Below are 22,386 nucleotides of genomic sequence, written 5' to 3'. Positions count from 1 at the left end.
ATTCACTTGTTTTCCGCGGAAAAACCTAGGGTTATCCAGTCGGGAGCACGTATAACGATGAGCGACGGTCTTTCTTGTCGACGTTATTGGCCTCGTTTTCGAAAACTCCCGTCCTTCGTCCATCCGTCTGATACCATTAATTCTGGGCCCGCAGTTCCTGCGGATTGCGGCCGGGGCCAATGGGAGTCCCCGGTTTCCGGTGCAGTTCAAGAATTCCTCTTTTTACTCATTATCGCGTTTTTCGCCTCTCTGACGATTCGTCTCCCTGCATGTTCATTTTCGGGGATACGACGGCTTGTTGACCGATAATCTGGTGTGACATGGAAATCGGGGATGTTTTCGAAAGAGTTCGGAATTGAGTTTTCTGGTTATCTCGATTCTGGACATTTTTTGATCTGAAATAGTCGTCCTATGGCCGTATGCGCAGTTTCATTGAACGATATTTAGTCCTTAAACTCATTTTTTTGATGTTTTTCAGCTTGATCTTCGCTTAATGAAACGATTTACGAGGATATATTGAAAAATTCTTAACCTACTAAAAAAACTAAACAAAAGTTCATTGTCAAAATATTTTATTACCTAACATATTCTTCTCTTAATTGGATACATTTATTACAGCGAACCTGCAACGTCTCTACACCTTCAAAAAAAAATGTTTCTTCTTGCTCTGCAAACCAGACCTCCACAGCTTTTATTACCTCGTCGTAAGAAGAAAATTTACGACCTTTTAAACTTTTTTTCAGTTGAGAAGAGAGATGATAGTCGGATGGAGCCAAATCTGGTGAATAAGGAGGGTGTTCTAGTAATTCAAACCCTAAATCACGAATTTTTTGCATGGCAACATGAGATTTGTGTGCAGGGTCGTTGTCCTGCAAAAACAAATCACCTTTTGATAGCTTTCCCCCTTATCCAAAAAATAAATCATGATTACTCCATGGCAATCCCAAAAAACTGAAACAAGAACATTTCCAGCACATTTTTGGACACGAAACTTCTTAGGTCTTGGTGAACCAGAGTGTCGCCATTCCATCGAACGTTGCTTTGTTTCGGGATCGTAGAAATGTACCCAAGTCTCATCCATAGTAACAATTCGGTTTAAGAAGTCTACATCGTTTTCAAATCGAGCACAGATCGAACGCGATGCTTCTACCCTTGCACCCATATTTGGTCAACATTCAAACATTTGGGGATCCATTTTGCAGCAATTTTTCTCATGTCCAAATTGACTGAACAATATGATGAACGCGTTCGTATGAAATATTCAGTGCTTCAGATATCTGTTTTAGCCCAATTCGACGGTCTGATAAGATCATGTCTTGAACTGCATCGGTATTTTCGGGGACTGACACAGAAACTGGCCTTCCCGATCGGTCATCATCTTCAATGAAAAATTTACCTCTTTTGAAGCTTGCAGTCAAATTTTTCGCGGTCGCATACGAAGGACATTGATCACCAAGGGTATTAAACTTATCTTCGTAAATCTGCTTACCTCTTAACCCTTTTAAATTCAGGTACTTGATGATGGCTCGATACTCCAAGTTTTCGATTTTCACAATTTCGGTGGACATCATCCTTCTTTAAATTTATTGCGTAACTCTGGTTCACTTTTTTGACCTCGAACTTCACACTGGCACTTCTAATGAGTTGTTAGTTGCTATGGTAATGCATTTTTTTTATGCATGAGACTGGTCTAAGCTAACTGGATATCAATCATAACATCCTCGTATATCACATTTGTATCTGCGATGATTTTTCTGGGAGATTGTCTTGTGAAAGCTGTCCAAAAAATCCATAAAAAGATGAGGTTAGTTAAAACTCTTAATGGTTGCACCGATCTCAATAAAATTTCGATATTGTTGATGGAGTTGTTCTTCTAGAATGTGTGTCACATTTGGACCAACGATTATCTACTTCATCTATCAAAATTGAAAAACCAAAAACAATTCGTATTTCGAAATCCTATAACGATTCCCAAATGATCTTACGGGAAATTTTTCGTAAAACCAAACACGTGTGATTTACCCTTCTCCCATCCGGTATCCATGAATTTTCCAACAATAACTCGCAATGTCATTCCATTCTACCACAGAGTATTCGTTCAGCGTCGAATCTGAATTAATTCATTTCGTCATCGACTTATTCATACGGCATTAATCAACCCAAACAACCCGTGCCACTAGATTGCATGTGTACCTATATATTTTATTCATGAAAAATAAATACGAACCTATTAAATCGAACAAGGATTAATTCCACGTTCGGATGATCGATTGTATATTTATAAACCGATTCGGTCCGAGGTATAACATTCATTTTCGAATTTGACAATCGCAGATGATGAAATATAGCGTGCGTTGTTCTTGTTTCGGAGAATAGTTCCATTTTGAAGCTTCAGCTTAGCATTCGATGTTAACATTCACAGAACAGGAAGGCTTTCATGAATAGAGTAGGTTGTGGATGATAACAAAGGATTTTGATATTCGTCGATATGAATTTATGGAAAATGGAAGAATGTTTTTTTCTGTTCTATATCCCCCATTTTTTTCAGAGATACATGAAATGGATGCACCTACATCACAACTATATTGTGACGTAATGGAAAAGGCGATTTTTTTCAGGCATCTGTAGCTTTTATTAATGAAATGAAAGAATATTGGGATTCTTGGACTAATTTTCTTAGTCCAAGAATCCCAATATTCTTTCATTTCATCTAACTAAATGGACGATAACCTAAGAATAATTGAACAGCTTTTATTAATGTTTTTATGAGGCAGCCTGATTGGCAGAGAAGGACAACTTTATTTTGAAACCGAACCATGCTAACGTTATATGCTGACGACACAGGCATAGCAACTCGACACCGCAACCCAGAAGTAATAGAACGCGTTCTACAAAAAACGATTAACGAAACAAATGACTGGTGCATAAAGTGGAAAATCAAGCTCAATGATAAAAGAGCCAAGCAATATTACTACAAAAGAGAAGACTGCGACCCACAACGAAACTGGAAGTTGACGGCGAAGAAATCGACTGAAAAACGAAGCCAAATATTTAGGAATAACGCTTGACAAAGGACTTATTTGGAAAAGTCATATCAAACAAGCAATCGACAAAACGAAAGCAGCGATGCATGGACTCTACCCTCTGATAGGAAGAAGAAGCCACATGTCGAACGAGACAAAATTGAAGATAATCAAAGCCGTTGCCTCAACTGATTTATGGATGCCTGGGGTTCCGCGGCAAAGAGCCATATCAAAAGAAATCAGACCACTGAAAACAAGCTGCTACGATGTGCAACCTTGGTTTGTCAGGAATAGACAGATTTATAGGGACCTAAAATGGGAAACCATAACGGAATTCATGAACAGAAAAGCAGAGAAATTATTCGAAACAGCGAAAAACCATCCGAATCAAGAACTCAGTAGACTAGTGGACTACGACCCAGAGGAAGACAAAAGGAGAATGAGAATTTAACTTGGAGACCAAGAGATCAATTGAGAAGAGATTAAAATAACAACAGAAACTTATTGAAAAATTCAATAAAGTGTTAATCCAATAGAGGATAAACACAAAAATCCCAGCACGATAGTGTGCGAGAAGAAAACCGACCAAGAGATGAACGGTTTATAGGCAAATGCCCGGAACCAATATTCAAGAAGCAGTTGAGGGTTTTAAGTGTGTCTCGAGCTCAGGAGAGTGAGAAACCCCACACTGTTCCCCCTCAGGGGTGGTTCGTCTGTCTTGCAGATTTTCCCCCTGCTACACCAAAAAAACAAGAAAAATTATGAACTACTCGTATGGAGGCATTTTCATAGGACTGAATCTTTATTTCTGACCTGATATTTCAGAGGAACTGCAGGCATAGATCTTTCTATGGCTGAGCTCACCTTGTACCAAGAGTTTCTGGATCCCTTCCCTTTTTTCGCTCAGAGTAAACACTATCTTTCATTGACATTCAAGGAACCTAGATGTCAATTTCCCGAATGAACCCGCTCCAGGCAGTTCAACGCCTCCATGACCGTCGGATATGGAATTCCGAACGAATTCCAATCACATAATGGAGATGTCCCCCTCCCAGACACGTATTTTCGAAAAAATCCGAGGAATTCACCGTGAACAGGTCCACGTCGATCGAGGCGGATCGGAATCCGGAGGGTGTCTTTCAACCGGTCGACATCCTCCTTTCCCGGACCGAGATCTCCATTAAAACGGGTCACTTGATTGATTCGGACGATCAGGCGAGGCGATACGACCGTGCCATTACGCAGAGAGGTCTTGAATTCTATTAATTACAGCCGGGAGACTACCTGGACGGAAAGGGGAGAGATGTTTGCCAACCACCCCGGGTTTTGTTCGTGGAAATTATCCGGTTCCCTCTGTTTGCTGATCTCGGGGAAGCCTTTGTGGGGACTTTGAATATTTTCGGAAGGTATATATAGAGCTATATTGATAGTAGGAATCAATTCGTGGCTCTGGTAGTTCATCCTTGCCTTGTAGTCTGGAGTATACCACATAATGAAGTATGGAACCAAGTGATACAGAAAACGGAAGATCCAGCATCTGTATAGATGTGTCTTCAGTCAGGTAAGTAACCGATACAAATTTCAGACCGATCCAAGAGTTGGAAAGCAGGTGAAATTAATTATTAAACGCTCTCTTATACGTTCAGAAACAAGTCGAGGCATAATCCTAATGACCTAATGAGATGGTCAATTTCCTCCCATTCCAGACAACTTGTACTTCATGCGGAAGTGCCCCTAGATTCTGTGGAGGATAGGGTTACAGAGAAATTTTCGTTTCATATTCCCCAGACGTGTTCTATGGATGAAACATTGGAAAATCCCTGCAGCCAAGGCAACGAATCGACTCTACTGTCTTCAGAATGAGCCAACATAATTCTGACAACATGTGGCCTTGCTTCATCTTGTTGGAAAAGTGGGTTGGACAGCGTACGAGTATATGGCAGCACATATGGATCCACAATCTCCTGAATGTAGATTCTATGAGGATGTTAAAAGGAGTTGCGTTGTACTAAGACTTTATGATCTTTTTAGCCCTATCATGTTACCTATAGCTTGCCGTCCAGTTCCAGGATAGTATATATAGTATATAATGAGAAGGGGTTACAGTTGACTGCGAGCTCAAGGTCTATTGTGCCCCCTAACAGAGCTGTTCCAATCTCGCCCTTTACAGCTCGCCTTTCAGCTCGCCTTCCAGTTCCAGAGATCTGATGAAATCCAATATCTGGGACAGCTTCAACGAGGATAATTCCTCACTCCTACAAGTTTCCTGTCCAAAGCACTCTTTCTTTTCCTTTGCAATGACATAGCATTCCGTCTCTAGGTGAATAGAAGTTTCTTCCTCCTCCCCACAGAATCTACTCTCGTCAGTGTCCGACAAACCCATTCTCAACATATGCTTCTTTAGTCCTGTGAGAAAGCCAGTAGGTGTAGTTGGTCCTTACTGAGATCCAGATATTTTTTGGATCTAGCACAAAGTTCCCAACGAACTTTTTGGAGTGATCCACCCCTGGGAGATTCCGCAAGTGTTTTTCTCTTTCGGCCTTTTCCTTCTCCATAAACTCGTTCTTGTAGGTGCATTTTCTCATACCCCAGAAGGGTTCTGGGCCAGAGAGTCACCTTTGTTTGCTCCCTCTGGCAAGTATATTGGCCTTCTCATTTCCTAGGATTCCCGAATGACCGAGAACCCATATTAAAAAGACATTTTTCTTACCTTCCTCATTGAGTTTGTTCAGGCACCCAAAACTCATCTTTGAATCAATGACACGGGAGCTCAGTGTTTTTAGGGCAGCTTGACTATCTGAGTTCCAGGATTCTAATGAACTCCAGTTTCTGGGATTCCTCAAAGGTGACCTCCTCACACTTACAAGTTTCTCTCAATAATTCTCAGATCTTGCAGGTGGTAATTCTCCTTCGGTTATTTCATTCTTCTCCTCTCCTCACAAGTGTATTGTCCTATCATTGATCTGATTCGACCATAAACTCGCAGTTTGACTCTTCAAAGGGTCAGAGGACACGATTAACAAGGTCTCTACCTTGTTAATCGTGCCTCTGGTTAGTTGAGTTTCCTTCGGCACTCCCATAGCATTTCACAATAGCTGAAATGTGAGCTCAGTATACTTTGATCGCTGCCTGACTGTCGTTATGTTACATCTCTGTTTGTTCCTCAGTTCATTTCACCACAAGTTTGTAGTTTGCAGTCTGGTAAGGGGATTACATTTCACGCGATTGTGAGTTCCATCAGAGGTGTTCTCACAAGCGCCTTCTACAGCTCACTCTTCAGCTCCAGAGATCCAATGAACTTCAGTATCTGAGAAGGTTTCAAGGAGGTTAAGTCCTCATTCCTTGCGTAGGCTTGCAATGGCGAGGCACCTGTAATCAGGTAACCAGTTTCCTCCCTCTATCCACAGAATCTACACTCGTCAGTTTCTGATAAGACCATTCTAATCATATGCTTTCTCAGGCGTCAGTATCCTATGAGGAGGCGTAACAAATACTTCCAGAGTGATCTGGAACCCAGACCACCACAACTTTCGATAGCAAATGTTTCTACCTGAAAGAAGCCTTCTTTTGGGTATCTAGGAGTAGAGTTGCCGATCTCTTTTTATACCTAACATCGTAGTGAAAGTTTCCTCGATGCTTATCGTCTTAACACTGGTAAGATTAAACCAGGAAATGTACCTAGTCAGAAAGCCCTAGGTTCTCTGATTCCTAATTCTTCCCTTCTTCCCTGGATATTCTTTAGATAACCTATAGGGCCTACTGTATGAAGCAGACGGCAGTTATATTGCCTCTGATGAATAGCAAAGGTGATCTACTTCCATAAGTAGTCAATAACCCCCAAACCATTTTCCACCTTTTCTAAAAAAAGTTGTGGATCTCCAAAGCTTGATTTAGATGTTGGATAGATATAGGTTTCTGTGTTGAGTTTCTTCACATGAAAAGCATTTTGAATATTGACTTCACCTTCTCGTCCTAGCATGCCCAAAAGGCAACGGGATTCCTTAATGAAGATGATATGTTAATTTATTCAAGGTTCTAGTTGAACCTTTCTCTGCACGAAGTCAGTCAATTACTTTCTCAAAAACCTGAGGCGGCGTTCTTCTTGGTTTATAGCCTTCTTGATTCCTTATCCCACCACAATCCATTACCGTATTCATACTTCTAACTCTAAGCTGGATAAACAAACTGAAGCAGCTCTTCAAAAGGTATTGTATAACGATCGAATGGTAATTTTATCTAGGAAACCCAATTATCTATGTAGTGTCAACGGGTGCGTCCTGCTTTCAACATGATCTTTTGCCCCCTTTCACAAGCAATCATGTCGCAAACCAACTATTTCCCTAAAATCCTCCTTGTTCGCCACATTAGTATTCATTATTCTTAGCGGAACATTGGCCGCCATTAGAGAGGTCGTGGAGTATTGTTTCTTCTAATTTCACTTTTCCCCATTACGCCAAAGATTTACAGTAACGACTTCGTAATTCATTAGACTCCATAAATCGCGGGAGATTTATTTTTGTTTCGTTAATGTGACCCGCCGCCGCAAAAATTCGTAATCCGCAGAGCTCAACATGAGCGATATTATAATGGCATTCATGAGTTTTGTATTTATCGTAGCGATGCACGTACGAGATATAATTCCAGGGTATTATTTGTCGGGCCTGGAATCGGGCATGATAAGGGTGATGATTAATTTTGGGACCCTCGAAAATTTGATGAAAATACCTGTTCCGCAATTATATTATAATAAAAATAAGTTTCTAGAGGCGAGCACAACCAAAAACACAGATTGTCTTAGAAAATTCATTGTTCTTATATCCAGTTTCCGTGGTGTAGTGGTTATCACATCCGCCTAACACGCGGAAGGTCCCCGGTTCGATCCCGGGCGGAAACAACTTTTTACGAAGAAATACTGAACTCACCAACTATATTCAGATGAACCGGATATCCTATAGGTGGAGTGGTGCTTATTTGGCACTCGTATATGCCGGTGTCCTTCTTCTGCGGATACCTTATCCGCAGGCTCCATTCTTCGGTGTGTGGCGTGTGGACCGCCTCGAATCTCTGGTCAGAAGTGTACGTGTATCGGCCGACGGTCAGGAGATGGATGTCTCGATGACGTACCCAGGAAACCTGGAAAATAATGGCGTCAATTAATCCTCAAAAACTATACCCTCCGTTCGGGATCACAAGAAATCCGAGAAGTAATTAAATCCCGTCGAATACGCTTCAGAATAGAAGCCGAGATCCTAATTAGAATTCGGTGCTGTGGTTGAGCAGATAATTGGGAAATAAATTAATGGAAGGCTTCGCACAATACGTTCTTGTTTTGTCAATTTGTTTATTCACTCTTTCATTCGACCATGGTTACCTTGGAGATCGAAAGGAATGCGAATTATATAGAATTCTTGCAGAGGTTAGCCTTTTCCGGTATGATTTCAGCAAAAATTGCATACATATTTTTAGATGGCGGATATTACGTTCCCCGAAGTTGAATGCGCTTCCGCGATATTTTGAGTACGGACCTGACCCTTTCCAAGGTCTCCTTGACTAGGTGCACGTCTATATTAATAATAACACGGTTATTATGGTATACCCCTTTTCAACAAGGGATACAGTAACGAGTTCAACCAGAAAGACAACCTATAGTTTATATGTGTTGTGTCTATTACCAAAAATCGTTGATTTCTAAGAAAACGGTACTTCAACGCCTAAAAAAAATTGTTTATCTCGAAGTATTTCAAAAGCTCACTTAATGAAAGCATAATTCAATTGCTCAACTTCATCAGAACCATTTGAAAACATAGTGTTCATAATGGTGGTGCTTATATCAGTTATATTTATCATTTGCTCTGCTTGCTAGGACAAATTATATTAGTTCTTTTAATTTTTTTTAGAATTATATTGGATGTTCTCTCTAAACATGTCAAATAAAAGATGTATTAATGATTTTCACGAAAAATGCAAGCATCCATTGTGCTATTATTAGTTATACGTTCCACAGATTCAAAACCATTATTAAAATATATTTTTCCCAAATTGTTCAATTTCAATCTCGCAAAACCACAAGTCATTCTAGACAATTGGCTTTTATTCATGTGAATACATTATTTCCTCATGATTATTATATATTAATCTAACCTATTCATAATATACACTTCGGTGTAGGAGAGTCTTTCCCTCGTACAAATATTTCAACAGTAGATTCTTGAGGTCGAAAAAAACACTTTTTTTATATACCATTTTTTCCGATTCGGCCCTGACAAAAAGATATAGCCATTTCAAGCTTGCATATTGAGCTGTGCCACCCCTGGAAAAACAAAATTACCTTCAAAATAACTAGCCAAATCTGTGACGCTACACAACTGTGAAGTTGCATTCGGTCAAAGTACCCAATTTTCCGAATTCCACAGATATTTTTATCAAATTACCCGAAAACGACGAGAAAATATAGGAATACTTTTTTTACAAAACGTTCAAATATTCATTAGATAGCGTCCAACTTAGTTTCAAGAGTTGGATTCATTGAATCCAAACTGGAAGAAGTGTGTGATATCTTGTGTTTGGGAAAGATTCATCAAATAATTGAAAAATTATATTCCGAAATTCATTTCATTCGAGAAAACCGTTTGTGAGAACTAAAATAACATTTGTTTAAAGGATTTTCAACAGTCTTTATCTTTTAAACAGAGCCGATTCAGAAAAAATGGTAAAGGAAAATAGTTTTTCCTTCGACCTGAAGAATTCTACTGCTGAAATATTTGTACGAGTCAAACACTCACCCTGTATAGTTTGCATCGAACATGTAACGCCTTATGGCTGATTCAGAGGCTCGAAACAATCTGCAAAATATTATATGGAGGTTATCTTCCATAAGATATAAGTATCTAAGCTTGTCGACCGACAGAGTGGTGATGTATGATTTTTTTTTTCAAGAAAAGTTGGCTCTGAACTTATTTCATAAGAAGCCTATTGGGATGATATGATTATCATCGTCATACTGCCCTGATGATGGAATGCTAACACCTATCTGCAGCTTAGTTCACGAAACCTCCAAATTAATTTTGTTTTCACAGATTTTTTCAAACCTCTCTGGGCCAATTCCTCTTTCGGTAAACTCTTTGTGCGTTAAAATTCAACTTCATTAATCAAGCAGGCGATAACAGCCCATAAACGTTGTAATACCTCTTTAACTCATGCTCTAACACGCCAACAAATACACATTCTATGAATAAATAAACCGTTAATCTAGCACGAAAAGACCCACTTAGTTACATCATCTCGGTCTTGTTAATAAGAAATAAAATTGATACCACCTCCATCATGATACTCCGCACTAAGATCATTAAATATGACGCGGTGTTTTCACAGGCGTGCCACTAAAACGGGTAATGATAACATCTTATGCAAACATCACCTAAGTGAGTGCTGAAAATAACAGTTTTGAGCTAAACATAACTCATAGTTTATCAGATGAACCCCTGTAATTAAAATGTTATCTAAGGGAGCATCTACATGGCTAATGTGCGTTGTATGTTTGGAGTACTTGAGGGGTAAGAGTTCTATTTTACGAGAGGACTGAAAATTTGGTTATTTTGCGACGCTGTAGAACATAATTATGTACGGAATTTCCATGAAATATCGATATTCTGAAAAGACGCATTAAATACGTACTTAAGCGGCTTTCATTCCGGTTACCAAAGTAATCCTAATCTTAATCCTCGCCAACCAAAAGATCCTGGTGAATTGTATGACGAATTTATCATATTAACTGAAGAAACTTAGCTGACAAACACTTGGACCTGCTCAGGGATAAGGTAATCCTCTAATTGTGTGTAAATAACCTCTTCATATCAAGACTTATCATAGTAGAAGAAGTAGTTGCAGTTTATTTCTAAACAATTATCCATGGACCAGAGTTACTTCATCATCATTGATTTATATCATAAAAACAAATCATGCCAGTTGAGTGTCTTCGAATTAATGTTTGACGTTACCATTTCCGATCAGCAACACCCTTTGCTACTCTATTGACATAACCAGATATAAGTCCATGGTTCGAAAACAAATTTCAGACAATCACACATGATCTTCTCAACTATCCATATTTGGATCGAAGCTGCCTTAGCAACAACTGTGAAATAAAGTCAAAAAACGCTGTAAACTTTACAGAACCCACAATGTTCTATGAGAAAAAACTATGACATTTCGATTGCTTCTTGCCAGAGAGCATGGAACACAACGAAACGACCGGTTTGTTATTCTTGTTATTTGGGAGCTTATCAGTGTTCCCTACGGGTATGCACAATAAGCTTTGTGTCCTGTTATGGCATTTCCATATTTCTAGTTTGGAATACCTATAGCAGAAATCTTCTTTTAGGTCGGGACTAGACGCTAAGGGTAATTCTACGAGAATTGATATTCGATCTATGGTTGGATGGAGCGCGGAATATACAAAGGAAAGATTTCTAAACTGTATACTGCATTAACATTTATTTTAGCAGTCGGTTGGCCATGAAATAATTTTCTCAAGTTTTTGTAGCTAGAACGAAGTAAGGTTGGCACTCATGAAATGTTGTTAATGTCATAAGGCTGTTGCCACAACTAATATCAATTTTTATTACGAAAATGCCGAAAGTGATTAAAAAAAGAGACAGGGTTTCAGGAAGTGCTATTTAGAATTCAGGTCCGCTCATTCAAATAGTTATACCCTGATATTCTAAAATCCACAATACGTCAGCGAACATATTCAATGTAAGAGAATTTATATAATGTTTCATCTGAATCTAAACGACTTATATTTCAGCTGAATATTTCTACAATGAGAAAGATTGTAAATGAAGAGGATGACAAAAAATTCCCTTCTATTGGGAGACCCAAAAAAGTGATGGCATTTGAGAATTTAATGTTTGAGTGAATTAATGCGAAAATTTTACTACAGGATTTTCGATGAATGCCATCGTAGAATAAGTTCCCGAAAATTGATTTTTCTATTTTTCATTTGACTTGTCCTATACATTGTAAATGTCTTTAGGTACCAATAAATACCTAATTATTATTATTGTATCAATGCATTAGGATGAACAGCCACAAATACGCGCCAGTTGTCCTGCTAATTGTTTATTCATGTGAAATTTTTGTTCATAGGTGAAGTTCATCTTGATTGAAACTTCCTTCAATTCCTTTTACTTCTATTGATGCAAGATGATTTTTGTTGAAGAATTTAACATTCTTGTAATTATCTGTTAATTCCTTCGGGAGATACCCATTCCCAAACACTGCATCATATGCATTTCATCTTCGGGATAATATTTTTGAAATCTACAACCGATGTAACGTATTCAAACTTTAACCAAAGAAGATATCGAACATTAACTCTCCTCAAGCTAGTGCATATTATGATATTATACTGATCTCTTGTATTTTCCATGCAAATAACTGGATTTGGTATGCCTTCAATAAGTTTGTATAAACTTTTTTTTCGTCACATATTTTTCGAAGAGATTCGACATTGTGATGAAATACGTAATAACAGAAACTTTTACGTAGAACGGGCAGCATAGCGTTGATTTAAAATCCAAAATTGTTTTGACAAGCTTCATAACCCCACATTTTCGTACTAAACAGAGTGAAATGTCTTCACAAACTTTTTAGGGTTTTCACCCCCAATCTCTGAAACAAAATCAATTAAAAATGAAATCAACGATTTGCTCCTGCGTAAATTCTTGCACTAATTTGTCAGGAGCAAATTAACTAGAAAAAATTGTTGCCTGACAATGAACTCAAAATAAATAACGTTGAAATTATAATTCTTTGTAACGTTTCGGAGTCTATATCAGACTCCTTCATCAGACGAAAAAATCTACTTTTGAAAATCTTCTGAATTGTCGCTTTTTGTCTGACATTAATTGTCAATCGATATCAGAGTGAAATGTGTCAATCTTCCATTGCCAACCTAGTGCTAAAATAAAAGTGAATGGAGTATACATATAATGGAAAGATTTCTAAATTGGACTCTGAATTTCCTCATGAGATGCACGTAAAGTTTCCAGTGATTATCAAATCCATTTATTGCATTGTTTATACGATCTCTCCTCCTTTTCTCCCCAAAGAGGATCCCATTTTTCATTCCGATCTCGTACAACACATTCCGGGAATTTTCAACAAGCGAAGAACACACAATGTTTATATAGAAAACCTGAGTTAACTAGCAATCAACCTCCCCAAAAAATTGTAAACACAACAGAATCCGCAAAACGATCTCTCGCTTCCATTCTAACAAGGAGCAGCCTCTGATATATGACGGCCTGAATTAGATATAAAATAGGTCTCTCAGATCCTTATCTCGACTCATCTCGAGCCAAATTGAAAATTGGGCGTTGTTAAGGAGCTTAGAACGGCGATAGGATGAAAGGAGAGTGAGGAAAATTTGAAAACTGAAATATTGTTCGACGTTGCATTATTGAGAAACTCACTGGGGGTTTTTATCCTCCATTAGAATATGTTGGAATGAAATATGAGAAGCCGGAACGTTTTGGATCGATGCTGAAAAATTATCCTTGTTATTTTCATCCTCGAGGGATGTTCGAAGGAGTGTTTGTTGGGTCTGAGAGGTTCATTCATATTCGTTTATAAGCTTTCGATCGGTAGAGGGCATTTTCGGTCAGTTCGGTCGGTGTTTACTGTCAAAAATTTCAGAAAGAAATGAACGAACAGATCATCGAAGTGGCTATCACTGTTTTTAACCCCTCAGGGAATTTTTGAATTTCATCACGAAAAACAGTATGGTCTCTTGAGGTAATACAAGTTGAGGGTATTGCGGAGCATCTTTCCGAACGAGTTCAATGTTTCACTTGAGCTCTATCACTATAATAGTTATTTTCCTATCAAGTGCGGAAAGTGATACTTGCCCGCACGAAACTGCCGTTGCCCGAACGATGCGAAGCAGAGTTCGGGTAAGCAGTTGAGTGCGGGCAAGACACTTTACGCAAGAGTTAGGAACAATATTTTTTCTACAAGCGCTTGTTATATAAATGTATCCATTTCACGAAACAGATCATATCTCATTTGATTAATTGATATATAATGACAAACGTAATTCTGCATGTCGTTACTTCATTTCTCATCGTTGACGTTCTGTGCATAGAAACATGATAGAATTTAATTTACTCTATAATATTTGCGTGCGGGAAAAACCCCTGCTAATCCATTCCCGCACGCAAATGCGTGCGGGAAAGAAATAGCAGGCGTTTTTCCCGCACCTTTTGGGAAAGTGACTCTTTGCAACTTGGAATGTGTGCGGGAAAAATGTTGAACGCGCACGCTTGTAGAAAAAATTGTTTATTTATTGCTTCAGATCGAAGTAGTTCTCAAGAAATGAAGTTTCTATCTTTTGTCACGTTTTCTGACAGTTCTATTACTAATCTGCAAAACTGCTAGAGTGACGCAATTGAAGATCAGATGGTAGAAAGAAAAAAAAGTTCTATGATGTATCTACTCACTTTCAGCGGTGAGAAAAGCATCTGCAGGTTTTCAAAGATTAAAAAACAATCATCAGGTGTACATACTCGAGCGTGTCAGATTAAGATAGTGTATATATGCCCTACGTGTCTCTGATAATTAATTCATGTTAAACTGATAGTTTGCATGTTGGAGCCATACGGAAAAGTTGAAAAAAAAGACATGTTAATTGGACTCAAAGGAAGCTACTTTCGAAGATAAATGAAGCAAGGTCACAGCAGTCCCTTGAAAATGCAAAAAAAATCGTAACTTGTATATACTCGTGTCAGATTTTCATACAGAAATTTTAGAGAAGGGATAGAATCATAAATTGAATCTCATCGAATCGGAGGAGCAAAAATGTTGCGTTTTTTCTATCAATAAAATTTCCCAGAACAATTCAATCAGGAATGACAACATCCCGAGACCCGTTTGAGCATGAGGGACAACATGAATTTTCCTAATTCGGAAAGGTCGGAAGGCGAACGTTCCGAAGGGACGCACAAAGACCCAAGTTTCCAACTAATACTGATTTGTAACTTTGTTAGATCCAAAACATGCGTAACGTGTTCCTTCCTTGTCTCCAATTCTCAAGGTAGAGGTACCCTGCACGGATAACTTTGTGAGCAGTTGAATTCGTTTCTATTCCAGATTCCGAAGACAGGAAGAAATCATCGATATCTGAATTTTAAAAGAAATAATAATAATAACTAAGAATTCTAATCTGAATAACAAATTAAAAAAATTTCTCATTTCCACATTAATATATGATTAGAGGCAAGCTTCTGAGCTCTTTGCCAGAATAGTATGCCTTATCTATTTAATTTACGAGAAACAGTATCAGTCTGTCGGGTAAAAGAAGTACTGCCTTCAAAAGATTATTTTGAGGCCCGCCTCTACCGGCGGCAGCTGAGGTAAACTTAATGATGTTTCAAGTTGGCATCATCGGAATGTATAGAAACGTTCGTGAAATGCCCTTCATTAGGCTCAGTTTTCAGCACTGCAGAGTCTTCAGATCGTTTCGTTTTATTTGTTAATAACGTAAGGAGTATGATTTCTTGTGAAGAGATTATCAACTTGAATTCGATATTCCACATCCACCCAGGATGTCAATTATTCTTGAATGGAGTATGAACACTTAAAGGAATGAAGCGTTTCATTTATGAGACTATCAGATAAAGCCGGAAAATCAAATGGGGGTTCAGAACATCTTCATTTTTGAGGACAGAAGTTGTTTGATGATATTTGTATGAAATGACGGGCGATTTTCTTATTTGAACTACTCACGTTACATTTAATATTTGTGGACGTTGAGAAATAAGAAAAATTCGCTGAAATACTCTGATTTATGCATTTTTATGGCATTATCGAAGCAAAATCACTTCAGTTCTAGTACTTTACACATAGTGAGGCTGAGGTGGTGGGCATAAGAACTGATATGGTCGAAACAAGAATCCGACCTGACAGAACCTTCAGTACTCTGCTGCTCAGCAATGATGACTCTCGCTGCTACCACTAACAGATCCAGAACCAAACATGTCTCTGGACCATAGTAGCATACCACTGTGTGATTTCAGAGCCAGTCTGGGCAGACTTGCAACAGCATTCCAAGCTGAAATGTTTGCTACCAGCCTTACCTTTGAGCCAATCAACTACTTGACAGGGACAGAATGAGAAAATGAATGAAAATCCTACCGGGCAGTCAAGCCCGGTGCCTGGATACTCAGGCTTCAGATGTATGTATGATTGGTGCCGAACTTACTATCGGAGTTCACAATTCTTTAGTTTGGATACGAAATAAGAACTGCATGGAAGATATGGTACCTGAGTTTGCGCTACTCACTTACGGCCATCTTTGGAACTCCCAGTAAATCACATCAACCTCTGGCTGGGATTTTTAAGTTTCAATCTCAGATCTATCGCGGATGTCTTCAAAGGACTCATACAAACTCAGCATCGTCAATGGACGAAACCATTGAGCATATTCTCTAAGATTGCCCGGTGGCAGACATAGTCAAACTTGGAACCTTTGTTAGATGGAACAAAATCAGAAAAGGGCACTGGCATTGGCTTATATGGACCTAAACTGAGAATCTCTAAAGACCTGGGAAGTGAACCCTCTATTTTACAGACCGAGACACGGGCTGTTTACGTATGCGCTAAGGAGTGTCTTAAAATGAACCTCAAAGGTGAGCATATCTATATCACCACGTACAGCCAGGCCACGCTGAGGTCCCTGGAATCATAGTTCCAGGAATCTCTGCTGACATAGGAGTGCCGTTATACCATAAAGCAACTGACCAAAAGCAATAAAGTAACTCTACTATGAGTACCAGGGCATTGTGGTGCTGAAGAAAATGAAAAAGCCAATAAACTTGCAGAAAAAGCATCAAGGTTAACACCTGCTGGACCTGAGCCTTTCAGTGGGCTTGAAAAATACCAATAGAAGGCAGCGGTCTAACAATCGGAGAAATACTCCTGGACTTACTCAGACAAAGGAATTCGTGATGATCTCACCGACCTACTACAGAAAACTGCTAAAGCTGTCACGAGCTGAGTTTCGGTTGATGGTGGGACTGCTGACAGGGCACTGTCGGTACAAATATCATTTAAAGCCTATGGGAAAGTCAGCAGATGAGATTTGTAGGCTCTGTGGATCAGAAACAGAAACAGCTGAACACATGGTATGCAAGTATCCAGAGCTGGCTGGCCTAAGAACCATTCATATGAGGAAACCGGTCCTGGATACTCACGAGGTAACGATCAAGACTCCTAGGGATGTTGTCGGTTTTATCAACACCACTGTAGAGCTCCTTGGGTTCCTATGAATGAGTAGGGTAGAGAACAAAAGATCCACATTATCGCAGTTCACGAAAGGCTAATCGTGCCACAACGAACCTTGCTCAAATAATAATAATAATATTGAATTGACACTAAAACACCAACTTCTAAGTTCGAAAAAGTTTCCTTATTACAATTACCATCCGGATGCTGTATTGGAAAATGAACATCACAAGCTCTACTGGGATCGCACGGTTCTCACAGACCGGAACATTACCCACAATAGACCAGATCTCATATCGCTCAATAAGGATGAGTACAGAACACTATTCATCGATGTGGCGATTCCAAATAATAACAATCTTCTAGATAGGCACACTGAAAAAATTTCAGAGTACAGAGAACTCGAGAAACAAACCAGGAGGCAGTGGAAGCTGAAAGATATCAAGACCATCCCTATTGTCATATCATTCACAGGCCTGATACTGAAGAAACTACCAGAGAACTTGAGGAAACTTCAGTTGGACGAAAATATCTATAGTCATGCAGAAGGCGGTACTGCTGGGAACGGCGAGAACTGTACGCAAGTACATGGGGAATGCAGAGGAACACCGTCTGCTCCGACAGGAAGTGCGGGTGGAGCAGGAATCCAACCTACTGCAGGGAGCCGAGGAGCGACCCGAACCCGACCACCACCACGAGCCCGAAAACCTAGAAAGGGCTCCAACAGAGCTTAATCCTTTTGATATCTGAGATATCTGGGATAAGTGAATTTTCCTCTGGAGAGGAGTGTGAAAGCCTGAACCTTTGTTCCTGAATATCGAGGAGCTCGTGAATAACTACTCAACGACGTTATGTTTTTTCCTGAGAACATTGGACTGGGAGAGAAGTATAGCTCTTTGGACTTGTTTGTGTGCCTCAGAGGAACGAATTGGTCCTGGTGGCAGTTTTTAAAATCTGTAGGTTCAAGAATAAGTAGGTGAAACTAAAAATTCGAATGGAATGGAGAGAAAAGTCTCGTCTCGTCGAGAATATCTCGTAGACATAACTAAATTGTTCTGTATTGACTTCACGTCCAGTTCGTTCAAGTCTCACAAATGTGGACCCACTCCAGAATGCAATGATCGGAAAACCTGTTCCGAATCAGGAAATCGCCCTTACAGCTTGCACTTCTCAATTACCAGCAGCCAAGAGTTCCAAACTCCCTTGTACCTCCAGATTCGGACGCCCACATCGCCCCATATAATGATCACATACATAACGATCATCATTTCGTGGAATCGCATGTTGAACAAACCGAAATTTCGTTCCAATTAGGCTAATACGGAACCTCCGCGTATTAGCGTCGGAATTATTCAACCTATCACGTCGTTCGTTCCGCCGAAACCGTATTAAATATATGGGATAATAATTATTGCGTGATTCCGAGCACACCTACGTGCCGCCCGGGCGCGTTTGCCTCGCTCAATTTCAATATGATTCGGTGCCTTTTCATACAGTTCCGCGTCCGATGAATGCGACGAGCACTGCAACTTTTTACGGTTGCAGCGGCCATGCAGCTTCCAATCCGACCGATTGGGCTGTGACGTTACAGTTAATTGCGTGGGCGTTTTGGGGCGACGTATATTTGATTAACTGATGGGATTTATTTTCATTTTGTGATTTTTGCCCGATTCGGGTACGGAAATAGTCATTCTAGATCGAATTGTGTTCGAACTCTTGCTGGTTGATAGGAAGGCCAAGAGAGAATTTGGTCATTGTAAATAATCAAGCGTGTCAGATTAAGATATATGTGTGGACACCCAGGCCACGCTGAGGTCCCTGGAATCACACTGCCAAGGATCTCTGCTGACATGGGTGTGCCGTAATACCATGAAGCAACTGACCAGAGACAACAAAGTGACTCTACTATGGGTACCAGGGTATTGTGGTGTTGAAGGAAATGAAAAAGCCGATGAACTCGCAAAAAGAGCATCAAGGTTAACACCTGCTGGACCTGAACCTTTTTGTGGGCTTGGAAAATACCAATATCCCATCCCATCCACGTAAACGACGCATTCATCCATGCACCGCTAAGGGAGGGTGGCCTGGGAGTATTCTGTATGCGGGACAAAATCCCCATTATAATCTCTCGCAGGATGCAGAGACTGAGAGGATTTACGCCAATTCTGAAGTGCGTCGTGGAGAGCTCCTCAATCTGGATGAACAGGGTGGCCAGGATGATAAAACCGCCAAACGCCACCACTGCCATGAAGGACGCTAATAGGGCCAGTGAACTCCATCAATCTTACTATGGCACCGGACTGGATATGCACTTAAGAACCACAAGATGTGCAACACGTACATTGATAACCCTCCCAGATGCTGGTCAGGTGAGGACTATGTACGGGCAATACAGCTGCGGTCAAAATGTTTACCAACTGCTGGCCTGCCGTGGAACCAAGAACCAGAAGCCGTGTGCCGGGCAGGATGCAGGCAACGTGAGTCACTCTCACACATCCTGCAAAAGTGCAGTGTCATGCACTAGGAAAGAATAGCTAGGCACAACCACCTCGCTTATCGCCTAGAGGATATAGCGATAAAGAACGGCTGGCAGGTGACGAGAGAGCCCAGGATTAGGGACAGAGAAGGGAAACTCTTAAAGCCCGACCTTCTGCTAATTAAAGATCAGCACGTCATTGTATGCGACGTCTCAGTGAGCTGGGAGTGCCCAGAGCCTTTAAGCATGGCTTATGCAGTTAAGAGAGCTATATACTCCACTCCCACCTTCCTAGAGAAGGTTGAGGAACTTCACCCGGATTAAATCATAGAGGTGCTTCCACTGATTGTGGGAGCTAGAGGAGGATGGTGCCCTGAAAACCGCAATATCATCAAGATGGTTGGCGCTGCAGATGCGGACATTGGTGACATTATCCATACCGCACTGAGGAGTGGCTGCATCATACCTAAGCAGTTCAACCGCGTGGTTTGGCGCTGTGCCCGTAGGGTTCGCGAAGTTCGCGTTTAGTTCGTCCCACTGCAAGACCTCAGTGGTAATGCTTTAACCAGTCTCGCGTGTGCGCGAATTGGTTGTGTATTCGGGCTACTGATGCGGGTTGTAAGTGCGGTTCGATAAAGTTTGTTCGTGCGTTTTTGTTCGTGAGCTTTGTTCTATACTTGGACGTATTGATTTCTCACTGTTTTTTGTCAAATATGTCATGTACTGAACTTTTATTTTCTGTTTTATCTATGGACCTGACATTGTCTACGTCATCTCTGAGGTCATGTGACCGAATAGCATAGGAATACCTTTCTGCTCTATTTTTTGTATTTCCCTTTGCTGTGAACTGCATCTGTATACTGCCTGTAGTTTGAATATTAAATGAAGCCTTACAACAGCGGTCCAACAATGGGAGTAAAACAACAGAATTATCCTCTTGAGAAACACTCCTCAGTCAAAGGAATTCGTGATGATTTCACCGACCTACACCAGAAAACTGCTAAAGCTGTCATAAGCTGAGCTTCGGGTGATGGTGGGACTGCTGACCGGGCACTGTCTGTACAAATATCATTTGTACCAAATTGAAGAGTCAGTAGCTCCTTGCCCTCATAACCCTCTCTAGTTCGAAAACGATTAAGAGTATGTGAAATTGCTTCAGGCAAAATAAGTTGTATAAAATTTTATCATCCACCACTTTCAAAATGTATACAAAAACGATAAGAGGTACAGAAGGGAAGGGATATACTTTAAAAAATGCATTGTTGTCGTTGTCAATCTCTGATGGGAAAATCTCTCTGATGGGAAAATCTCTCTGATAAGTGTCAGACTAATGGGTCAACATGTCTGCAATACTGAGTCAGAGGTAAGGCATATAGATAATCTAAATCTGATACGCTCTAATATGTTCACCTTAAGATTTTCTTTCAAATCTTTGAAATCCTGCAAACCCAGAAAAAGAAAAAGTGTCTTGAGAAAAATTGTCAGTCTTCTAGTTTCTAAGAAAATAATTGAAAATTGATTCACATGTGTCATGTTAGGGAATTGTTTCTACGTAGTGGCTAGGCCACTACGAAATATTGTTTGAAGATACATTTTTTCTCAACTATTCATTTACACTCTGTATATTTCCATAAGAGTGAGGGAATAAATGGAAAAAATTCCACTACTCCCAACATTGTGGCAAAACTCCCCAATCTGGACTTGAAATCTTACTTTCTGGTAGTCTAGTCCCTACATATGGCGAATCAAGGGTCCTCAAAAAGGTTTTCTCCCAGAAATTCCAGCGATGCACAAGTCCCTACTCTTATCTCATATCGATCCACTCCAGCGCAAAAAAAAAACGAATTTCTTCATCATCAATCAACTTCCTCCTGGCCTTCTATAGTCTCGGACAGCTCATCCACGAGGAAACTCCTCGAAATAATTGCTCGAAGTCGCTTCGAGTGTCTCGGACAAAAGGGGAGACCCAGGATCAAGATGTAGCCAGGGTCCATCCCGTAAACACGCAGAAAATTCTCTCGAAATATGACGTTATTGAAATTTCTCCACAGGTCCGGTTGAAATTTTCATTTTTCTTGTTCGTCCCTGTATAAAACAAGAAACTAACACTGACGATGACCATTATTTAACCGAAGAATCAAACTACGATTCAGAAAACGAATTTCGTTTCAAGAGAAAATTGACAACTTCCAGGTTATCTATGCTTCCAGCTATCACAGAACTGTCCTTCACATTCGGCATCGGGTTAGAAGCACAGAAACGAATCGAAGGCTTGACGTTCTGTTGGCTGAATCTAATTTGCAACTCCCGATGGGGATGAACCGGCTAAGAGAACATCCCTGTCCATTTCAGGCGACCGGATGCAAATAACCGAATTTACATCTTGTCTATGCTCTTTCGCAGTGGAAATACGTATCTCTTATTCCATTTTTCAATTAAGTCGAAGCACTGGATACCTTCTTGAGCGCTCTCGAGATGACAGCTCTCCACTAAGGAATTTGACAAGGAAAGAATTAACATTTCAAAGGGATGAATTGTTGAACCATTTGCATACAACAGAAAAGAAAGAAAGAACGAAGATCGTGGAAATTCAAGGACATGGAC

At 40.0% G+C, this 22,386-nt stretch overlaps 1 protein-coding gene and 1 non-coding gene across 2 annotated transcripts in view; one reads left to right on the top strand and one right to left on the bottom strand.

Annotated features, from left to right (window-relative positions):
• The window catches only part of LOC123322669 (zwei Ig domain protein zig-8-like), a 279,535-nt gene that overhangs the window by 78,052 nt on the left and 179,097 nt on the right, over positions 1-22,386 (bottom strand). Inside the window, exon 3 of the mRNA XM_044910647.1 lies at positions 7,946-8,156. Coding sequence (XP_044766582.1) covers positions 7,946-8,156 — 211 coding nt within the window. The remainder of the gene's footprint in view (positions 1-7,945; positions 8,157-22,386) is intronic.
• Trnav-aac lies at positions 7,845-7,917 on the top strand. Its single transcript has one exon. It is a non-coding gene; the product is annotated as a tRNA-Val (tRNA).

This window comes from Coccinella septempunctata, chromosome 1 (genome assembly GCF_907165205.1).
Source record: "Coccinella septempunctata chromosome 1, icCocSept1.1, whole genome shotgun sequence".
NCBI classification, from domain to species: domain Eukaryota; kingdom Metazoa; phylum Arthropoda; class Insecta; order Coleoptera; family Coccinellidae; genus Coccinella; species Coccinella septempunctata.
Note: the sequence above shows the minus strand (reverse complement) of the source record. Positions and strands in the feature narration are given on the sequence as shown.